Source organism: Cyprinus carpio, chromosome B9, assembly GCF_018340385.1.
Source record: "Cyprinus carpio isolate SPL01 chromosome B9, ASM1834038v1, whole genome shotgun sequence".
NCBI lineage: Eukaryota > Metazoa > Chordata > Actinopteri > Cypriniformes > Cyprinidae > Cyprinus > Cyprinus carpio.
In genome coordinates, this window is record NC_056605.1 from 11,722,955 (window position 1) to 11,747,310 (window position 24,356).

The following is a 24,356-nucleotide window of genomic DNA, read 5'->3' on the forward strand; positions in this document are numbered from 1 at the left end:
ATCAACTGACAACCATACAATTAACAAAGTGTTAATTCTGTTTTTTTTTATATCTGTAAATGCAGATTGTTATAGTAGATATGTTATGTGGTTTCAATTAGTTGGACAGAGTCCGGAAACAATCTGAGCTGGCTTTGTCATGGTAAAGCAGAAGGAAAATGTTGAATGCATGAAAGAAATGTGTGCTGCTTTGTTTTTGTGTGCGTCTAAATGCGTACTTCCCAGTAGCACCTCTGGGACTGCAGCAGCAGTGGCAACATAAGGCCTGCTTGAGTCACACAAATCTTTATTGTTCCTGAAAGTACAACAGATGAAAAAGGCTGTTTATGACAGCGCATGATGGAGAGAGAAGTCGGCCCGTTTTTTTTTGTGTGTGTGTGGGTCTGTGTTATTAATCCGCAGTGGGACCTTTCTTGTTGTGTGTCCCTGAGTGTGTGTGTTGTTCTGCGTAGACAGTTGGTTTGTTTTGAGACCTCACTGTCCGGGTTCAGCTTGCTCTGTACGGGAGCTGGAGTGTGCGTGTGGCCGCCGGGTCGCCTCGCTCTGGCCCGTTCCCACAGCATCATCCCTCTGGAATGCCTGGCACTCGTGCTGTCTCCCTAACGAGCTTTTAAAAAAGACATGTTAATTTGTTTTGTCTTAATCTAATCCCTCTACTGTCTCATTCACCCTCTGTTCTCCAAGTTTCTCTCTCTAATACACACTCTTTGCTCTCTTTCTCTCTCTCTCTCTCTCTCTCTCTCTCTCTCTCTCAGTTAATCTGATTGGTCAAGAACATGAAAAAAAAGTAAATTGAATTTTGGTGTTCTCCGTCTAAAGGGAGAATGAGGGAATTTTGTAGAGTGGTCAGCCTACACTTGTTTTTGATGAAAGTACTACTTGTTCTCTAGTTGTAGAGTTGTAGTTTTATTGTGAAAACAAGTCTGTTTTCTTCAGGGAGAGATTTCACTCTGTAAGCACATATTTACACCTCGACTTAACTATTTTTTTTTCCTTTGTCAAAGTGAATGTGATTTTTTTTTTTTTTATGCATCTGTGTTGCATGTAAAATGTTTCAAATTCATCTGTGTTGCCAATCAGTGTTATTTTAGTATTGTTTATATGCCATTACATTATTTTTTTTTTGAATATTTTGAATTAGCTTCTATATACATTTCCTATTTTCATTTTCATTTTAGTTGTGCTTTCATCATTTTTTAAATAATTTTTTACATTTTTAGTTAGCTTTATTTTTAGTTTAGTTTCGTTTGTCATTAAAGTACTTCAACTTACTTATATCAGGATAACACTTTACAATAAGGTTTAATTTTACTATTAGTTAAAGTGAGAGTTCACCCAAAATAATAATAATAATAATATACTCACCCTCATATTCCCACAGTTGCTGGTACTTCTTCCATAGTATTCCATAGTGGTACTACTCCCTTTTATTCTTTATAAAAATTAAGACTCGTCCACGCCGTCCTAAAACGCCTTATTTAAACGTGCGCCCACATATCTACATCATTGTGTTGGGCGATTAGCGTAACACTGCCCAAATGTTTACGCAAAGAAAGAAGGCATTACCTTTATTTTTGTTGTTGTTTTGGTGTTGCAGTTGCCGCTGTGTCATTGTGATGGTGTGTGTTTTTGTTTTATGGTATGGGGAGTGGCATTTCTGTCACATGCTTGAGGTATTCGGCCAATCACAACGCACTGGATAGCTGGCCAATCAGAGCACACCGCACTTTTCAGAAGGATGAGCTTTGTAAAAATTGGCTCGTTTCAGAAAGCCGGGGCAGAGAGGAGCAACAATAATGTACGGTAATTGAAAAATAATGTTTTTTTAACCTTAAACCACGTAAACATATTGCATTACACCAAATACACAAATTAAAGTTATTTTTAGCAATGTCATATGACCCCTTTAAGTTCTTAATGCAATATTTCTATTTAATTTCAGTGTTATTTCAATTACCAAAAATTATTGTTTTCGTTTTGATTTTAAAAAACAATTGCAACACTGCAAACAGTGATCTATGGCGGTGGGAGGGGCTACTCACAGACTGCAAAAATGAAAACTAGACTGTCAACAAAATGTCTTGTTGCCCATCAGTTTCAACTGTTTAAGAACAAAACAACTCAGGTCATCAGGATAGAGATGTAATTTATTGCCGTTTTATTAAGGCGTGCCTATAGTTGAGACAGTGTTTGCTTTTCTATGCTAGTTCAACAATGTGCTTCCTCTATTTTACAGTGTCATTGTAATTGTTGGCTTCATCCCATTTAGGGTATCAAAACAATGTTTTATTGCGCATACAGTCTTTTAGCTTATTGTGTTGCCCTTTTTTTTCTCACATTTTTATCTTCCTTTTATTTTCTGTTGCACATTCATAGTACATAGACAGCTGGCTTTGTCCCCCAGGGGTTGATGCCCTGAAAAATGACTGTCTGATGTGTGAAGTTTACGATAGGATCCTCACCCACAGCGTCTGATCGCTGCATTTACCCCTCGCTGAGATGGTGGGCATGGCTGTTCGGCTCTGTGTGTTGACAATGGGATGCAACAGTTGTGGAAGGGTTGTGTTTGTGTCAGCCGAGCGCTGAGAGATTGATTTTGGTGTTTGTGTGTTAGAAGCTGTGAGATGACTGACAGGACTTTATCTCCCAAGTCACACTTCCACAGTTCTGTGCCACAACACAATATTTGAGCAGGAGAAATATAACATATTCCCCTCTTGAACATTTGATAAGCGTGTCATTTTGCTGTGTCTGGAAAAGCAGAAATGTTTATTGAGCTTTGTACAAGTAGAATGGTATTAAAGGAATAGTTCACCTAAAAATGAACATTGAGGAAAAAGATGCAGAGACCCCTGCTCCAGTAAAAAAAAAAAAAACACACACACACACACAAGACACAATACAAGGTAAATCTTAATATTATAGAATTTAAAGTAAAAATTCTGACGTTTACTCATCCTCATTTCATTTTCAACTTATTTTCTTCTGTAGAACGCAAAGGGGGAAGTCCAAGTTGCTCTTTTGCAATAAAATGATTGTAAATGGTGACCACAACTGTCACATTAGATATTAAGTAAAAACAGCTTAGATTTCAATCCTTTCCTCTCACATTGCTATCAAAGGGCTTAAAAAAAAAAAAAACTCAAAATATAGAACACCTCTTTTATGATACTCTTATAGTGCTTTTTTTTAATCTCCATTCACTTTCATGAAAAGAGCAGCTTGAACATTATAGCTAAATATCTCATTTTATGTTATGCGGAAGAAAATAAGTCAAACAGGACTGAAATTACATGAGATTGTGCAAATGTTAGAATTTTTTGTTTCAATTATAAAATGTAAAAAAAAATGATAATTTAACTCATTTATTCTTTTTTGTATTTTTTTTCTTTTTTTAACTGCATCATAGTCTCTTTTTCTTAAATGACAATATCATTCTGAATCTTCTGTGTGTGTGTGTGTGTGTGTGTGTGTGTGTGTGTGTGTGTGTGTGTGTGTGTGTGTGTGTGTGTGTGTGAGATTATGTGATTCTGGCTAGATTTGAAGTGGCTTGTATCAAAGGGCTGTTGATTATCTGTGACAGTGTTGTCTTTCTGTCTGCTTTAGCTCAGTTGTCATCACCTTGTTGTTTCTGATAAGTGCAGATGATAGAGCCGTAGCCTATCCAGACCCAAGTCTGCCTCCTCCTTAAGTGGCTACAATCCAGACATATCAACAGCCTGATATACTGGGCTTCTGGATTTTTATCCATCACATGATGTATAGGTCAGATCGATAGTGACTCTTTGTTCTGGATGGGTGTGAGTGGGCCGGGGTCGGGGGAGATTGTGTGTTATCTTGCGCATATGACTGTAAGTCTATAAATGTGTATGGGAAATAGTATTGGAAATAGTATTGGTGCGTAGGAGATGGATGTTAGGGGGTGGTGGGGCCTAGTCTTTGAAGATCTGGGTTGTAAGCAAAAGATTGCAGGTTCAAATGTCACAAGGGATAGATAGAGCTTCACTAATTGGAACTAAACACAAGGATCTTTTGACATGTTTTTAAAAGTTGAGCTATTTTATTACACTCTTAAAAAACACTCATATCTGTTTGCTGTGTCTGAAACGAAGTAAACCAACCCCCACCCATGTTATTCATAAAAGACTGGATGATATAATTATTGTGATTATTTATTGGGAATTTAATTGAATTTGCATTTGGAATCTTTAAGTTGATTTTGAACCTACAACCTTTTGGTTACCAGCCCAGATCTTTAGCCACTATGCCACAGCAGCACATTTTTTTCATTAATTTAATATTTGAGTGGTTTGTGTGTTTTTGCAGCAGTATGGACCGTATCCAGCAGCTGAGGAGGGAGTATCTTCAGGCTCGTAGAGAGGGAACTGCTCCAGCCTATGAGGAGCTGGAGGCCCGACGGAGAGGTCCAGAGTACGACCAGCACAGAGTAAGACATCAAACCCACACACACGAAGGTTCCAAAATTAACGATTGCCAAGCATTAGTGCAAGTCAAATCTGACTTTAAATTAAATCGACAGTGGCTGGTAATTGGTTTAAGTTGAGTTTGGAGTTTTGAAAGCAGTGTCTTATACTCACCAAGGCAGATCAAATTACTGTATTATATTTTAATATATTTTAAAATGTAATTTATTTCTGCGATGCAAAGCTGAATTTTCAGGAGCCATTACTCCAGTGTCACATGATCCTTCAGAAATCATTCTGATATGCTGATTTGCTGCTCAACAAACATTTCTTATCATCCATGTTGAACAGTTGTGCTGTTTAATATATTTGTGGAAACCGTTATACAAACTTTTGAATGGTAGTGTATTTATGAAAGTAAAACCAATGGAGTTTCATGGCTAGTAAGATATCATTTTTATCAAGATTAATCATTTTTACCTTTCCCTTAATCAGAGTGGATAATTGCCTCAGTATCTCTCTATACTGCCTCAATTCAACAATACAGCCTTAACATTCTTAATCAGGAGAAACTTCCACAAAAAACATTGGCGCCTTTCTTTATTAGGATTGGGACAAACCAGCGTAATTTGTTTTCTCTCAGAACACACAGTAATTCCCTTTGTGTGAGATCAATAGTTATACCTCTCAAATTCAAATGAGCTAGCGTCTGTTTTTGTAAGAGCTGCGGTGAACAATGAAGCATCGCAGGCTGTGGGATTAGAGAGGCAGATCGAATTAAACGAACTCCAAACAGCAATCACCCAATCTAACGAGCCTGCTCATTAAGGTCGACACTGCATTTATTCGTTTGCTCGTCGGTGCTTATTTATCTATTTATTCAGTGCTAATTATTCAGCTACTGAAGGAAACAAACACTCGCTGCGTCAAAGCAAAACAAAGTTATCAGCCGGCGTTTTTGCATAAGAGGAAATGTGTGAGCAGTTTTCACGCGGTGAAATGGTTTGGAACTACCTACAGGCCTGATGATTGCGTTGTGGAAATGATGACGATTGCCTGAAGGCAACATGAGAGAATTCACCATATCCTGGAGAGACATTCACAGAAGTTTCCACACCCTTTTCTGTGACTGTGATGTAGTCTACACCATAGATATAAATAATACTCCTCATGACAGACACATTATGACTGCCTATTGTTATTGCTGCCTCTCGTCTGCTTTCAGATTTAGCCCTTTTATGGACATATCTGTACATATCTCACTCGATCAACCCGCAAGGATGTTCCTGGTAAACACAGAGAAACGGAAAAGGTGATTTGGATTGGGATTTGTTTTGTCGGGCTGTTCCAGAACCAGAAGCGTTCAGCTATTGCCACACAAGCAAATCGGTTTACACACAATCCTGCTTTCCAGTAAATGTTTTAGCTTTTCTCTGCCAGAGGAGCCTACCACTGATGTTTTTCCTTTGTATTTATGCGAAGCTTCGCGGTGTTTACTGGTTCATCACTGCTCTGTGTAAGTGTGTTATAGGACTACAGTAGGGTTGATATAAAGTGTGTATAGACATTGATTGATGACTGCTCGACCACTCCATGAATTTCTGTGCTGACTCAGTGACTGGATTGCTCAGGCATGACTGTGGTGTAGTTGTCTCAGTGAACACAAGTTCACCTGTGAGCTGTGCTGATTTCCTGATGGATATTAGGGTTGGAATTTGTGATTAATTTTGTATGTAAATGTGTATGTTCCAAATGGCTTTGGTTTAGTCGCTATCCACTTCCTAAGAACTTGTTTTTTAAGGAAGCATCCTATCAGACATAGAAGAGTTTGATGTTAGCATGTTGATGAAACTCTGGTAAGCATAAAAATACATAGCACATTCAAAAATAGTTCATTTTAATTAGACTAACAGTTTGTTTTTCATTATTTAGTTAAATGTATGCATTTCTTAAATCTTATTTTGGCCACCATCTCATTTTTTTTTAACTCCACTGAGCATGGCACAGTGCATTCTGCTTTCTTCACAAAGGATGCACTTATTTACCTTTATTTAATTAGAAAGCTAACTAATAATTAAATGAGAATGATTACAAATAATTAAAAATGTAACAATAGATAAAATTGAAATGTAATTTTAAAAAAAAATGATGAAATAATTCACTACTGTTTAAGAGTTTGGGATCTATAAGATATTCTTTTAATTAATACTTTTATTCAGCAAGATCACATTAAATTAATCAAGAGTGACAGAAAATACATTTGTAGTGTTACAAAATATTTCTGTTTCAAATAAATGCTGCTTTTTTTATCTTATTTTGAATCATAAACCTTCAGAAATTTTTGGAAAGTTTCCATAAATTTACCAAAAATTGTCCGCCCCTTGCAACCCTAATCGTATTAGTATTTTACAATATCACTGTTTTTACTGTATTTTTGATCAAATAAATGCAGTCTTGAACATAAAAGAAACTTCTTTCAAAACATTAAAACATTTCTTGTGTAGATAATGTAAATATTACAGAGTGTAAATTAAATGAAAGGCTAGCTGAGATTAAATAACAAGAAAGATGTAAATATGATGCTGCCTTAGAATATAGCCAAACAAAGGTGTCTTAGTAGGTGGTATAATTATGCTGCCTCTTCATGTTGGGAGTGTGACTTTAATGCCTTAAAATGAAGCCCTAAAATACTGCTTACGTAGGCAGCTCACTAGGTTTTGGAACAGAACAAATGTGTGTCCTCCAGAAGGTACCTGTACCCATGATCCTGTGCCATCTTGGAATCATTCCTGTACCTCAGCTGCTAGCAACACCAAGGTCATGGGTTTGATTCCCAGAGAACACGCATACTGAGAAAACATATACCTTGAATGCCCTGCAAGTCACTTTGGATGAAAGAGCCTGGCAAATGCATAAATGCATAATAAATGCAGAAGTATATTATACATTTATATGGAAGTCTGAAGATAGCAAACAGGAAGTTCAAAAGCTTAAAGGCGAATTTGGTTGCTGTCTTGCGGGTGCTGTGCTGTTCATTCCTCAGATGTTGAGATAAGATGCACGCCACACCGTCTATGTAGCACGCAATTATGTTATGTGTTGCCTGCAGTGCCTAATGTCTCCATAAACTATTTTTACCAAGTGAAAAATTCAAGCAAATGGGCTTCAGGATTAAAAAGGAAGGCTGTTCATGTTTTCAAAGGCCTCTCTTTATGGAATCAGCCGTGAGAAGGCAACCGATGAGCCATGGAGAGGCGTCTAAAAATATATATTATATATATCCAAAAATATATATGGTAGTCTTGTGACTGTTTATAGGGCCTGTAAGGCAGTTAAAGTTGGTATGATAATGCTCCAACTGCCGCCTAACTGCTATGGTCCTAATGAGGGATAGGCGTCAACGCTGGCGGTATTTACTAGCACTGTCCTCTCTCAATCGCTCTCGTTTCCCCTGAGAGGAATGATGCAGTCCATGAGAAACTAACCACACAAATCTGTCAGAGTGTCTCTCTCTTGCTCTAAAGACCAGCCGTTGTTTCCTTTACTTTCCAATACAGATCCATCTCCAGCACACATCAACAGCTGCATCTCCTCTTCACACAATCAGAAAATATCCCAAAAATACAGAGTTTTCCCGTAACTCCTTTTTATTTTTTCAAGTCACACTTTCATTAAACCCATCGCCAGTAGTGAAATATTTTTCCTTGAAATGCTAGCGGAGAATATTTGTTTAATATGCTCCAGTCGGGTGCTGGATTTCACTGGGTTTCTTCAGTTGTGGTTTGAGCGAGATGCGGTCTGTCCCTCGTGTGTTTTCCCATTTTTCTCAGCAGGTTTTTGACCTCAGTTCTTAATGCTGTGCGTATTTTGGTAGCAGCTCTTACTAAGTCAAGGTTGATTTGGGCATAAGAGGGACAGGATGTGATGTGATCCTTTGATGTTGGCTCTGAATCCCAGTTCGAATGTAAAAGCAGGTATCGAAATTAGCAACATGGTTGTCATGAGACCCAGCTGAGGGCTTTAACAATATGCAGCTTAAGCGTTTAGGTTCCTGTCTGTTGGAATGGCCCCCAGCCAATCATTGTCATCTTTTCCTCTCTGGGAGCCATACAAACCACAGAGCTGAAGCAGAGAGAGACGTTGGACTTGGGGAAACCCTAATAAGTCAGTAAACTCTTCCATTGCGTCCACCCTGCTGCCCAAACTCAGTAACGTCAGGGAGTAAGAACCCAGACCTGCAGATTTGGAGGGCTGTCAGGAGGATCTGGTGTATTTTACCCTTTAAATGTCCAGACACATAGGGTTTTTGAACAAACCTCACAAGTGCCTTTGCCTGGTGGAAATTGATGCTGATTCAACATAGTGGCTGTGTAACTTTCATCTGATTGTAGAAGTCAGACCGGGTATAGACTGGGAGGAGGGCCGCGAGGGCTGAGGGTGCCATTTGGGAATTAGTGCGGAGTGAAGTCATGAACAGAAAATGACAAATGGGACATTGTGTGGTCTTGTGGACTTCACAGGCACCATGACCTGAGATCCAATTTGAAGAATTAGTTCCGGTTTAAAATTTTTCTCTATCTATCGATCTATCGATCGATCTATCTATCTATCTATCTATCTATCTATCTATCTATCTATCTGTCTATCTGTCTATCTGTCTATCTGTCTGTCTGTCTGTCTGTCTGTTTCCCTGTCTGTCTGTCTTTTTGGTCTATCTGTCTGAAAGCCTATACACATTCAGATTCAGAAGATTTTTTTTTTTTTTTTTTTTTTAAATGTTACTCAAAAAAAGAAAAAAAACATTTGAATTGTCTGGCTATTCTAGGTAATGAATTCAGCTTGTGAATTCATTGCCCTCAGACCACCCACCCACAAACAAACACAGTTTGAATGTTTGATCAGATCAAATTTCAGCATTGGCAAAACCAGAGTTTCTAACTCCAAAACATTTTGGTTCTGGAAAACTTTCCAGTAAAGCAATCTGAGAAAGGCCTGTGGCTGTCATCCGTTCGGTGTTTATGAGTGGTCAGTGCAGTTCAGATTTTCTTGAAGGGAAAATCTATATCTTTGTTCTAAGTTGTGCTTAAACAATGGATAGATGAAACAACTACTGTCTTACTATGTAATATCTGGGGATGGTTATTCAGTGAGGAACCAGAGAACTTATTGCATAAGTTTTTCAATATGGTTACAGGCAATAGTCTGGGGCCAATAAAACAGTTTTCTCTGTTTGTTTTTGATGGGGAAAAAAAATGAAAGAACGTATTTGTCTTTGGTTAATTATATACACATTGCATTCAGGAGTCTGTTTTGTTCTCTCATTCATCAATAGAAGGAACATGCTGGCAAAAATAGGTGCATACTGGCATTAACAACTCTTTATCAGGCACCTTTGAATTACTTCAGTAAGCAATTAATAGAGTATCATAAGCTATATTGGTGAAATTTGCTTTGTAGGATCTAGATCGGTGTTTCTCAACCCTGGTCCTGGGCGCTCCCCAAAACTTCACGTTTTGTATGTCTCCCTTACCTGACACACCTATTTCAGTTCCTGGAGTTTCTTTTAATGAGCTAATGAGTTGAATCAGGTGTGTTTGATTAGGGAGACACACAAAATGTGCAGTGCTGGGGGGCGCCTAGGACCAGGGTCGAGAAACACTGATCTAGATGAAATGCGTGATTTTTGGATGTTACAATAATTTCTTCTAGGGCTGCACGTTATGAATGCGATATTGTGTAGCTTGTCAGTGAACTACAGTTCTGTGTAGTAAATGCCGCTCCATTTGAAAGCAGGTGATGGACATTTACTGCTAATCACAGAACTGGCTTTGCTGACGAGACACACATGACAATCGCATGCGAGTAATCATGCAGCCCTGCTTTCTTCTGTACTTCCTTAATATGCAAAAGAAAAAAAAAAAATTCTTAATAAGAGTAACCCAATCTGGCACAATCAATGACATGATTTTGAGGGTAGAACTGTTTGTCTGACCAATGACGGATGGATGGAATGTTCAGCAAACCTGTAGAAAAAAAACTTAATCTTTTGCAAATTTGGTTTGGTACTGCTAGTAAGCAAATTACGCACTTTAACTTTAATGTCATAAATGTACAATATTTTAGTTTTTAAGATCGTTTACTTTGTTGTTCTTTCAGTGAATTTGAAACTGTGCAAACTTTCGTTTTCACCTTGACCTCAAACAAAATGGCCACCCGTGGGAGAGCCATTGAACTCTGTAGTAATTTGCGAGTGATAATCTGCCCTCTTGATCACCACATGGCTATGATGAGATTAGAGGGCTGGATAATTCATTTCCAGCCTGATTTTCCTCTTAATTGACTTTAATGGCCTTTTTCTGCATTCTGGCAACTGAGGCGGTTGAACCAACCTGCTGTTGTTTCTCAGAGGTTTCTCACTCATATACAGCAGGCTTTGTCCTTTGTTTCCAGCTTGCTCTGCACTGGCTCTAATACATTCAGGATGTCTTCTTCACCAAATTGTTTTAATTTGTTGTGATTCACTCCAAACCTTATTGAAGAGGTAAAACATTTTCCATGTTTGTTAACTGCAGCTTACATTATACAATATTCCAAAAATAGTAATTCTTTAAAAGTGAACCTGTGTGATAGCTAGGCCAGACAGAATTAGATAAACAACTCTACACTGGACTGTTATCGTAAAGTTAAGAGAGCACAAGCACACACTTTCTCATCCCTGTGCGTGAGAATCATCAAGTGGCAGAAATATCAACCTGATTCAGTGTTTCCTGTGTTTATGATTACTGTGCAAATGCAATATATTCCGCTTCAGATGCTTCAACTTCTCAAAAAAAAATGAAGTTCTTTGTTTATAATTATATACATTTGTGATAATTAATTCACTGTCCTGATGGAACCAGTCTTGGCTCTGGATCTGGACTGCAGTCCATTTATTAGTGACCTTTGAGCTAGATTATTGCAGCAGATCATGGGAGACTTACTATTTCAGCTTTTGCTTTTCAAGTGAGTCCAACAGACATCCTGTTTGTGTGGGGGAGGTATGTTAGCTCACCTCCAATCTTAAGAGACTTTTATTTATTTAGTTAGTTAGAATTTAGTCTTGCAGTTAGTGCACATTTCTGAATAAAAATTCCTTTAACAAGGAATATAAAATGGTAAGTGATCTCAGAGAGGACCTCTGAAGGCCCACATTACTGTGTAACAAGGACATTTTTAATGGCAAGGTTAATTTAGTACATAAAATGTGACATGTTACTACTGTATACAGAACACAGTCACTAGGTAATTACTTGTTTAAAAGAAGTACCTAGAGAGTAAATTGGGACCTAGAAATGTGTTTGTGTATTTTAAACTAACAACATTCTTTGTCTTGGATACTCCTATATGTCATTGACCATTCTGTATCAATAAAAATGTCGAAAAGGCCAACAAGTAGTTAATCTAAATATAGAACTGAATTATTGCAAAGTTCTACTAATGTTTCAGCAGACTTGATTTATCTCGAAGAGGATCAGAGTAGCACGGTTTAATCCCCACACTCCTGTTTATAGTTTCAGACAGCATGTTGTTTTACACCAGCAATCGGTCTTCACTTCAAAACGCCTTACATCACAGAGCGTCAGAGAGAAAGTGATAAAGACAGATGAGGGTTGTTATCCTCTCCCTCTCCCTCTCATGTGCAGCTTCAGGGGCAGATGTGGAGCCTCTGTAACCCCTCTGATGATGATGTAACTATTTCTGAACAGAGGTCACGACCTCGCGGGTATTCATTACCTTCTCAGACAGGCCTAATGGGACCTTTTCTCTGCCTAACAGGACTGGAATGCACATCTAGTGCAGAGGAGACACTCTGCCGTCTCTTCCTCTGACCGACCCGGCCTGTTCAGCCATATCTGTTGAGTCTGAGTCCCAGACGTGTGTGAAGTAATCGCTCACGCTCTATTATCGGCATCAACACGCATGACTGAACGACCGAGTTCAAGCGCTCAACGTGAGTTCATTATCACAGGGAGAATGGAGGGCAAGAAGAGGAAAAGCTGTAAAAGACTGTAACTTCCTCCAAACCCTCCTTTTCCTGTCTCACCTTGTCAGCCTGAGGGTAAATGAGCCCTTGGTGGGTTTTCAGGTGCAGAATGAGCCAGCGTGAATTATCGCTGAAGGTGAGCTTGATGCTGACTCAGGCGCCATGTCATAGTGCTTCCACCTTATCTGGTGAAACAGTCACGGCCACTTACGATCAAAGCAGGGCGTCTGGCTCATGATAGCTACCGATGAGTTTTCGTCTGCCGTTTGGACATAATTCACCTGGATTAAAGTGATACGGTTTCCCGTTCTTTTCTGCCTTCTAGTTACTCAATTATATTATAGGTAGTTGTCAATTGATTTATAATAACGACTTAAACTTTACAATTTCCCCTTTTAAAAAGGACGTCCAATACCCTGCTTTGACATTTGATATTTTGTAATTGATTCCAGCTGTATTATTCTTCCATATGTCATGAATAAGTCTAACCTTAGATAATGTTTTGGTTGGTCAGCCTGTTGTTTCTCATCTTTGCTTCCTGTCCTGACATATTTGGGGAAAAATGCTGACGTCTCCGGTGTTGGGGAGACTACCACAGAGGAGGTTAATTCAAAGGCCTTTGTGCCTGTGTATTGTTTCAAGTTTAAAATACAACATGGGGACCATGGTGTGCTAAGCAATATAACCTTAATTTAACTTGGCCAGGGAACAGTAGAAGTAAACTTCAATGAATTTTACTTCAGTTTGTTGAGCGCATATCCTCAAGTTACAAAAATACTCAGAATGGTAATGAAGGAGACGCTTTTAGGTTCCTGAGATGGTGATAGAACAGTTTTTTTTTTCTCGCTGACATTAGCACAACTGTGGAAGTACGACTAATATTTGGACAATGCCCTATCTAGGGAAGTCTTTCAGATGCTATGTTGATGGTAGGCTTTTTTTCCCCCTTTAGTCTGAACAAAATGAGAATTTCTGAGAAGCCAGGGATGTGTCTAGGAATGCAAGAAAGCTCCATTTATTACATCAATAGAGGCACTAACCCATTGTTTTTCACATTTTTCTGATAGCAGAAGCGGAGAATGAACAATGTGGAGTTGTTTTGTTACTAGACGAGATGTAGTGCTGAATAAACATTATTGTCTGGTGAAGATTTGTTCAACATAAAGAAATTAGAAGCTAAATATTCTGTCAGCTTGACAAGAAAAAGCTCCAGTTTCTCAGACAAAAATTACAGGGATAGTTCACCCAAAAATGTATTTCATTACTGTCATGTCTTTCCAAACCTGTATGACTTCCTTTATACTGTGGATCAAAACAGGTCCATACAGGCCCATAGTTCATAGATTAAAAATGACAAAAAAAGCATCATAAAAGTAGTCCATAAGCTGTATGTGCTATAGTCCATGTCTTCTGAAGTCATGGGAGTATTTTGTAAAAAGCAGACTGAAGTTTAAGATGTTATGCAATGATAATCTTCATATACAGTGATTTGTTAACTTTCAAACTGCTGTGATCAAATCGAGTGAGTTGAACTCTATTTTGAATCAGTTTGATTCATTAACAAATTGTTCAGTTTGATTTGAGAATTGAATCAGTCAGTTGACTGAAAAGAAGTAGAATAATATCTAGTTACATACAGTATAAATGCATAAAAACCACATATGGGTTTGAAATGTCATGAAGGTTAGTAAATTATGACTAATTTTTATTTTTGGGTGAACTATCCCTCAAAAGATAGCATGAAGGCGTGTTATTATTTAAATGTTGTTGTCCATATGGCTCTGGGTATTCTCAGGTATGAATCCCATCGATCGGTTTCTTTACATTTAGGTGGAAGAATTTTTCAGCCCAATTTTAAATCTTTGGTCATTATAAGCTTCATTACACCATACAATCACATTTATTGAGACATACAGCAGAGCTCAGGGATTATTTTTTCTATAAAAAAAGTTTATTTCAGCTTTTCTAGAGGTCTAAACTCAAGGTGCAACAGCAGTGGATGTATGAAGTTCTCATGGCCTTTAAAACCATACTAAAACTCTTCACAGACCCACCCAATTCAATGCGAGCACCACAGTGGCAAAGCCGTCAGGATCTCAGCACTTTCTCTTGCCCGTGAGAACATGTTGCGCTTAAATCTTCTGGCTGATTAAAGAGGGAGTCTGAGTTTTGATTCGGGCGTGGGCCTTGTCACAATTACAGGCCGTGGGATTATAATTTATGATGTGTGTTTAGATAATGCTGATAAGACATATGGCTGTTGTTGGCGTGTCATGTATTCTTGGTCTGGATCCATTGAGAGGAGGACCATTGCCATTTGAAGGATGTGATTTTGTATTCTGTGGTTCCTCTGCAGATGTCTGTGTTTGTTGTTGGGGAGAAGAGTTTCTCTGTGGCCGTTTTCTACCCACTAGGAGATGCAGTCTGGAATTACAGATATGAAAACATAGAAACAAAAGACATGCCAATAAAGATGGATAGAATTAGAAAGAAGATAGATGCCAAACCAAGGACAGCGAGCTATTGGAAACAACATTTAAAATAAGACAAGCCAAACCAAGTTGGACCTATTTTAGAGGAAGAGAAATGGTGCTGAAGGCCTCCCTTCTCCAGACTTTTGCCTTGTAAAGTCAAAGCGGGGATAAATCGATCAGATGACTGTCTAAGCTGGGAGAAAGACCAAAAAAAGAGACAGGGGCATGTGCTCTGTAATAATTGTGGAATTTTAATTGGATTGTAGTCTTGGTTGACCTTGCTGAGCCGCTTGAGTCTGTTCATTGACTACGTGGCAGTTGAATCTGCTTCCACCCAGGAAGATCAGCATGAAGGGTGCAGACAAAACCAGGTCTAATGTCTTCATGTCTGCCTCACTTCCTTGGAGAAACTGCTTCCTTTCAAAGTCTAGGTTTATCCAAAGTCCCATTAAGGCTGGAATAGACCAATTTTGAAACACTACTATGAGAGGCATGACAAATCAAAACAATAAAATCATCTTAAAATATCAAATATTCTTAATAACTGGATGGATTCATAGTATCCTAATACTATCTAATACTAGCTAAAAAATCTGAGTTTGTGACCACTCCATGATTTTCTGTGAAATCAGTCAACTCCAACTGTTCAAATTCTCCAGACTGGCTCCTCTAGACTGCAAATCGGGGCAAAAATCTGCATAAAATTTCTATGCCTTTTTGAGACTGTGCAAACATCTTGACAACATCACCTAGCAGCTATTTCTAGTAGTACAAGTTCAGATCTACTTATATGGGTAAAGAAGACCAAAATCTGTATACAACATTATGACAACTGTATTTTTCAGGCTAGTTCAGCTAATCTGTGATGGGGAGTGGTAAGGTTTTCTTTATTTTATTTATTTTCATAATATTAATATTAAATGCATTTTAACGCTTTTAAAGTTAATGAAATATGTTTAACTGTTTTTCAAGTTCATTTCATCATATTTGTGGGTCCTTGGCAACAAAATGTTTAAAACTCTTGTACTTGTGTGAACAAAAGCTGTTGGGTATAGTAATAGGGTGGTTCACCATCTAAATGCTCAGTGTTGCCCTTAAATAACCATAGCACTGTTGCAACAATAATGCATTGCTTTCAGTGAGTTAAATCCAACCACCCTCACGATTCCTGGGTTTGCCCTGTTAATACAGGTCAAAAGCTGGTGAAAGGCTTCAGTGTGTCCCGTTGGCTTTCATCAGTGGTGAAGTTAGATCTGCATCTGATTATAAGCAGGACTTTGGTGGATCTGCTGCAGGGGAGAGAAAATCACTTATGAAAACAGAAGGCTCTATGTGCAGGCTGCAGTGCGCTTCTAATCTAACCTCCCCATGGCCCAGAGCGGCCCGCTGCCCGATTCCAATCAACACGTCTGGGGAGCTTGTGATAACCCTCGAGCCCAGCGCGTGGCGCTCAGCACCAGGGCTCAGAGAACTGACCCACACCTCATCAGCCACATTTAATCTGATTAAAAAGTTCTGGCTCTGCCTGTGGCCCTTGTGGCCAGATCAACTACTGTAGATCAGCTCAGAGTCCAGAAGTTCCCACATTGAATCACCACCAATCTATTCAATCTATATACTTGACATTTTGGAGAGCTGAGATGTTCTTTTGTGTAGCATGCTGTACTTGGTCTAAAATGATTTAAATTTTCTAGTTAGTTGTTAAAAATATTCAGTAAGAGATTATTTTATAAATCTATTTTAAAAAGAATATCTGGTCTGATTACAGTTAAATTAGGACTTGCGAACAGGGATTAGTGTTCCTTATGTATAATATTGTTAATTTATTATTTAATATTGTTTATTAATAACTAACTTGAAAATAGTTACCTAGATTAGTAGTAATTGTAGTAGTAGTATTAATAGTATTATTAGGGTTCCTTAACTGCCACTGTGGATTTATTGTAAAATAGAAAAGGTCAAAGTATTATTATTATTATTATTATTATTATATTACGATTATGTTACTATTACTATTATTATTATTATCATTATTATTATTATTATTATACTTTATATCTTAATCAGCTTAACGGTGAATGTCTTCTCTGCTGTAGTTATGGACAGTGTTGGGGAAAGTCACTTTTTAAAATTAATGCATTACAATATTGTTACTCCAAAAAAAAGTAACTAATGCATAACTAATGTGCATAATACTTAATGTTGCATTGTAATAGAAAGTAATGAATTGTTACTTTTGCGTTGCTTTTTTTTTTAAGCTTGGCTGGGCTTGCTTATTATATATATATATATATGTGTGTGCGTGTGTGTGTGTGTGTGTATATATATATTATGTCAGTTCAGCGCGTTTAACGCATTAACTTTATTAGTTATAAAAAATTAACACGATTCAAATATTTTAACACAGTTGACATACTGGCCCCGCATTAGCTAAGGGATGCTTTGCGTTTAGGTGGTACTTGAGACTGAAAGAACTCCTACAGTAAACTAATTCCGCATTGCACAAGTTGCAAACAACCTTACGCCTGTTTCACACACATTCCGTCTGCAGTGCGTATGCGTTGCATTTTTTTATTTATTTTTTATTGTATTTTTTTACGTACCCATGTTAACGGGTACGTCACGCGGTTGCGGTCCGTCAGTGCGTTCCAGGAGCCCCAGCAGTGCAGCGATCGTTTACGTGCCGAGTCTATTTTTGCTGTGCTGCATGCGCTGAATTAAAATGATAGTGCATTGTTCGCGGTAAAAATTAACATGGATTGACACGGAAATGCAGTAATTTCACAATAAATGAATACTAATTAAAGGCTTCTGTGTTATACACACAACACATGGGTTTTTGGCTAGGTTTAAAACAAGAAAAAGAGCACCTTTAGATAAACGAGGCAATATGAAATAGGCCTATGCACTTATATGGAGGCAGAAAAACAAAGTTCATTAACCGTGCGATTGCTTGTAATAAAGATTTAAATGCAAAAGGCACGAGAGTCGACTGTTTCTGTCAGTGGTGCTTTAATTTTAAATATTTAAAACTATAACTAAACTATAACGGTGAAAGTCATCATATGTCTAGACCCAGCTCCCAACCTAACTTTGAGAATAGATTAACGGCGATATTTTTTTTATCGCCTGATTAAAGTCTCACGTTAACGCAGCACGTTAACGCCGATAACGGCCCACTACATATACTGTACACACATATATATATATATATATATATATATATATATATATATATATATATATATATATACATACATATACACATATATATATATATATACATATACACATATATATATATATATATATATATATATATATATATATATTAGTGCTGGGCAATGATTATTATTATTTTATTATCGAGATTAATCACATTATTGTGCATTGTTATGCACAAAACTAATAATGCATTCAAAAGTAGTGTATTGTGCACTTTTTTTTTTAAAGTAGGCCTACTGCTATATGAGCAAAAGTGTAATAACATTTGGTTTGCAAACACTTTAAACAAATAAGGTGCTTTTTACAGCAGTATTCCTTTTACATGGTAACAGTTAAAATATTTATTGTAGCCTGTTGTAGCCTAAATCTGAACTTATAACATTAATGTATTTAAACTAAATATAAAACAAGATATTTGTCAATGCCAGGACATTAACATTTTTATAGAAAATATTTTATAGTTTGTTATAGAGTCCAGAGCCTCGATCATAACATTATAACAGGCACCTTCCTATTAGAGACCTGCATGATCGCGGGACCCATCGCAGCAGAGTGCGGCGCGGGACAACACTTGATGGGCAGATAGAGACTAATGTGTGCGGGATGCGGGAGAATAAGGGTGTATCATACTAGGAAATCTTAACCGTGCCAGAGCACGTCTGACCCCCAAAGCCTGTTTCGTGTGACTAGTGTGATCGTTCCGTGGACAGTGGACAGTGCTCCTGTGGCTCAGTGGTAGAGCATTGCGTTAGCAGCGCAAAAGGTTGTGGGTTCAATTCCCAGGGAACACAAATACTTGTAAAAAAAAGTGTATATCCTGAATGCATTGTAAGTCGCTTTGGATAAAAGCATCTGCTAAATGCATAAATGTAATGTAAATGTTTGTGAATGTTGATGCTTAGCCTAAATAATTTGATCGGGAGCATCCCCTCCTGTGACCCATGATTTGTCTGTATGTGTATTCAGAGCGATAACGCGTTAACTTGCCCAGCCCTATATACAGGTGCTGGTCATATAATTAGAATATCATCAAAAAGATGATACTGAATTTGGGATTTTCCTTAGTTGGCAGTTATAATCATGAAAATTAAAAGAAATAAACATTTGAAATATATCAGTCTGTGTGTAATGAATGAATATACAAGTTTCACTTTTTGAATGGAATTAGTGAAATAAATCAACTTTTTGATGATATTCTAATTATATGACCAGCACCTGGATGGATGGATGGATGGATGGATAGATAGATAGATAGATAGATAGATAGATAGATAGATAGATAGATAGATAGATAGATAGATAGATAGATAGGTAGGTATAGGTAGGTAGGTATAGATAGATAGATAGATAGATAGATAGATAGATAGATAGATAGATGATAGATAGATAGATAGATAGATAGATAGATAGATAGATAGATTATTTTTTATGGCAAAAAAATACAAAAGGTATATTTTTGGCAACTGTAAGGGCGCTTTCACGGCAAAAGTGAAATTAATAAGCCTCAGGCTGAAAGAAGGGCCTCTACCTCTGCACCTCACTCCTAATTTCTCTTGATATGGAAAAGAAAAATTAAATTGGAAAAATAAATTGGAAAACAACTTATTACAATTTAAACTTTCATTACTTATTTGAAAAAGTGACTCAGATATTTTGTTGTAAATTTAAAAGTAATGCGTTACTTCACTAGTTACTTGTAAAAAGTAATCTGATTGCGTGACTTGCATTACGTGTAATGCGTTACCCTCAACAGTAGTTTTGGATTGATTGCGTTTTACTGGTTTGTGGTTCTACAGATTTTTAGACTAGTAATCAGTTCTGTTTTATATGCTGTTTGACGCATACTGGCCATAGAGAAAATTTGTGAACTTGTTTTCGAAACCATTCGAATTTCTTTCCAGTGAATATCTGAGTCACACTTGGCTTCGGCTCCCTTAACTTGGCACTTCCAGTGTGGCTTGTCCAGCTCAAGGGTGGTAATGGCTGCTGCCGGCAAGTCTAGCAGAATCTGGAGGTGAGTAGCCTGACACGCTGGAGGAAGGAGTGTGTAATATCCACAGCGCATTTCACTCGGAGCCCTCTGCTGCTCTGTGTAATGAGAGGCCTGAAGCTCCTGCCTTTCCTCTCATTTACTGAGCTGAATAATGATGGTGCTCTCAGCCTGAGCCTCATCTCCGCTGTAACACCGTCACACCCACAGCCTGCTCGCTCTCATTCTCTCTCTGCGTCTGAAGTCAAGAAATGAGAATTCAGGACACGGGACTCCTCTGCCTTTGTTCTTTTCATTAGGAAAAAAATCTCTCTCACTCTCTCTTTCTCGCAGAAGGTCACTCTGTTTCCAGGAGCCCGATTGGACTTTCATGTTTTTTTAAAGAGTCAAACATTAATCTATTTCTTCAACCAGTCACACAGTCAAATATGTGATCTCTTTTGCAATTCATCATCTTTTGCTTTATCAGGTGGCTGTGTCACAAAGCTGAAAAATTATGTTTTTTTGAGGCAGTAAGGAGGGAAAGACGTGTCCAAATCCAGTGTTTGCATCACATCCTGTCTGCTAAGATGCTTATGTAATTATTTAGTGAATTATGTTTATCTGATGAACTCTTGAGGGTAACATAGATGTGTCCTTTGCTGCCTATGATATCCCAAAAATCTGTGTATACAACAGTAAGAAATTAATGAAGGCTTAGGACAACAATGACACTAAAAGTGGCAAAAATACCCATAAAATTCTGTTCTGTTAATATTCTATGTCTTTATATTTCTATTCTTTCTGTATTTCTTTCTATATTCAGTATTTCTTTCTGTTTTGTTCTATGCCTAGGTATCCACATTAACACATAAATATTAGTTGATTTTATGTTTTTATTTAACAAACTATACTACTCAAATGTTTTGGGTCGGTAAAGTTTTTAAAAGTTTTTAAAGGAAGTCTGTTATGCTCTTCAATGCTACATTTATTTGTTTAAAATACAGTAAAATCAACAATATTGTGAAATATTGTTACGGTTTAAAAGAACAGCTTTCTATTAAAATACATTTTAAAATGTAATTTATTCCTGTGATGGAAAGGCTGAATTTTCAGCATCATTACTCCAGTCTTCAGTGTCACATGATCCTTCAGAAATCATTCTAATATGCTGATTTGCTGCTTAAGAAACATTTCTTTTTATATTAATGTTAATAAAAGAACTGATTAAATGTTTTACGTAAAAGAGTCAGCCACAGTATGTTTTATATGGTAAAGGTAGAAATTGCCTTTGAAAAACAACTCCATGGGACAGTTTTGTCCCCTACATAGAAAAATGAATTTCACTGGCATACAGTTCAGTGTTAGTGAGAAATAAAATTTAGATGGCATCTGAAAGACCAAGTAAATGGTTAACTCATGAATGTCCATTTTTGTTTAACAAATGACTTGAATGATTGGCTCTGTAGTCAGTAAATTTTGTGTGGTTACCGCTCAAGCTCAATTTGTTTTCAATCATTATATACAGTATGACATTATGGTGGCTTATGAGCCCAGCTGAAACCAGTTTCTTTTGGATGCAACTTCATACCCAAACACTGCCAGTCACTGACTGACTGGGCAGCAGCAGCAGCCAGCGTAGTGTACTGTAGCTTTCAGACACAGGCAGTCTGTGGCACACATCTAATGATAATGTGGGTGTTTTTCTATCCTGTTTTTCTGTTGACAGTCGTTGTGTTATTGATAGTGATAGCATTGGTTTTATTGTTGATAGCGCATAAATTTTACCAAGGCGTCTATTTGTCTGTTTATCTGGAGGGTGCCATTTTTGGAAAGCTTGCTCATCAGCCATACATTTCTAAATCATTCACTAACAAATGTTAAAACGTCATTCGGCAGATGTTTTTGTGATGTTTGTAACTTAGATTTGTTTATATGAAGCTTCAAGTAAAACACAGTGCTTTCCAGATGATGCAGTCTTTGACAGATGTCTCAGTGACATTCGAGTGCTTACTGGAAAAGTGACTCTTCAAGTAAAAACCCACACATTGTTGAGCTGTTTATTGTTTGTCTCAATGAAAAGACCTGATTGTTTCCATCAGAATATTGCAAAAAGTGAAATAGGACCCTGGAACACAAAACCAGTCTTAAGTCGCTGGGGTATATTTGTAGCAATAGCCAAAAAACATTGTATGTGTCAAAATTATCGATTTTTCTTTTATGCCAAAAATCTTTAGGATATTAAGTAAAGATCATGTTCCATGAAGATATTTTGTAAATTTCCTACTGTAAATATATCAAAACTTAATTTTTGATTAGTAATATGCATTGCTAAGAACTTCATTTGGACAACTTTAAAGGCGATTTCCATGAAGATATTTTGTAAATTTCCCACTGTAAATATATTTTCTCAGTATTTAGATTTTTTTGCAAATAGTTGTATCTCGACCAAATATTGTCCTATCCTAACAAACCATACATCAATGGAAAGCTTATTTATTCAGATGATGTATAAATCTCAATTTTGAAAAATTGACACTTAAGACACATACGGTTTTGTGGTCCAGGGTCACAAAGTGTGTTGAATATGAGGGTCAATCTATGAAACACATTAAGTATCTGTGCTATTTGAAGGTTTCTTTAAGATTAATCATGCATTTAACTGTTGATAAATTGCATTTTGCCAACTAAATGTGTTATATATGTAGTACTAGAAAGTTGAAACGATTGACTCAAGGTTGTGATAAAGTATGCTTTTAGAAAGATAATTTAATGCTCATTTACCTTTATTTTACACTTGTTCGTTGTCAGTTATTTATTATACAGAATCATGATAACAGGGTTGACATTATATATATATATATATATATATATATATTATTATATATATATATGTATATATATATAATATATATATTGTATTTAATTATGTATAATGTATACATTAAAAGTCTTTAAGTCTTTGTAAGCTTTTTTATTTAAATCTAGATTTTTCTTTTTAATTACCAATGTTGAAAAACTTTTTTTAGGATTCTTTGGAATTTTTTTGTAACATTCTAAATGTCTTAAATGTCACTTTTGATAAATTTAATTCATCTTTTCTGAATGAAACTAATTACTTTTCCAGTAAGCAAGACGTGTGACTACATCATTTGGAAAGCATTGTGTTTTACTTGAAGCATCATATTTGTAGATAATGTGCCAAATATGCACAAAAGTGGCACCCGTTTTAGAATGACCTAAGGAGACATGAGCACTGGAGCTTCCGATATGGTCTGGTTTCATGTTTACTCAGTAAGAAGCTTTCATTCTTAGCTAATAATTTGTGTTATCAGGTCAAAGCTCTGTGACTGGCCCCGGATGGATAGTGTAACAGATCGGAAGGCTGTTCTGAAAGCACTGCTGCTAAGAGCAACGTACTGGGCTTCTATGGAGACTAGAGTTACCATAGCAGCAGCTGAAGTGCCAACTTTTGGAGCCAAAGTAACAAGAGAGCCAGTAACAATATTCGCAAAGCTTTCGTGTCAGCAATAATTGCTACGTTATTCAAAACCTTTGAAATCAATTCTTACTTTACAAATCCCAAATTGAAATACAATCTGAGGATGCATACAGTAAGCCACATTACACTGGCTAAGTGCATATCTGACCTTTTTTGTGGACCATTTTGCGTTTTATTGACTGAGTAGATGTGACTGTTTGTTGCTCTATTGTAATAAGCTCAGTACATTGATTCAATGTTACATCTCTCCGGTCAGCTTTGCCTCAAAAACAACTGTGGACAAGCTGTTTTACTGGCGTAATTCCCTAATTAATCCACATTTTGGACTGGAATGTTAATCTTTTGTTTAGATTTTAGTTTTCCTTTCATCAAGTGACACATTACCATTTAAAAGTTTGGGGTCAGTAAGATTATTTGTAATTGTTTTAATACTTTTATTCTGCAGGATAAAGCAAATTCAAAAGTGACAGTAAAGACATTTAGAATTTTACAAATGATTTCTATTTCAAATAAATTCTGTTCTTTTGAACTTTCTATTGATCAAATTGTAAATTGTAATAATATTTCACAACATTACTGTTTTTACTGCATTTTTAATCAAATAAATGCAGCCTTTGGGGTCAATAAAATGTTTAAGTGTTTTTAAAGGCAATCTCTTATGCTCACCAAGTCTGCATTTATTTGATTAAAAATATAGTAATTAGCAAAAATAATGTGAAATATTGTTACAATTTAAAAG

General features: G+C 36.9%; 1 protein-coding gene across 7 annotated transcripts in view; it reads left to right on the forward strand.

Moving 5' to 3' along the window:
• Nucleotides 1–24,356, forward strand: part of pard3bb (par-3 family cell polarity regulator beta b) — a 292,683-nt gene that overhangs the window by 236,617 nt on the left and 31,710 nt on the right. For all 7 annotated transcript variants that reach the window (XM_042730941.1, XM_042730943.1, XM_042730946.1 and 4 more), the window contains one exon: nt 4,327–4,447. In XM_042730941.1, coding sequence (XP_042586875.1) covers nt 4,327–4,447 — 121 coding nt within the window. The remainder of the gene's footprint in view (nt 1–4,326; nt 4,448–24,356) is intronic.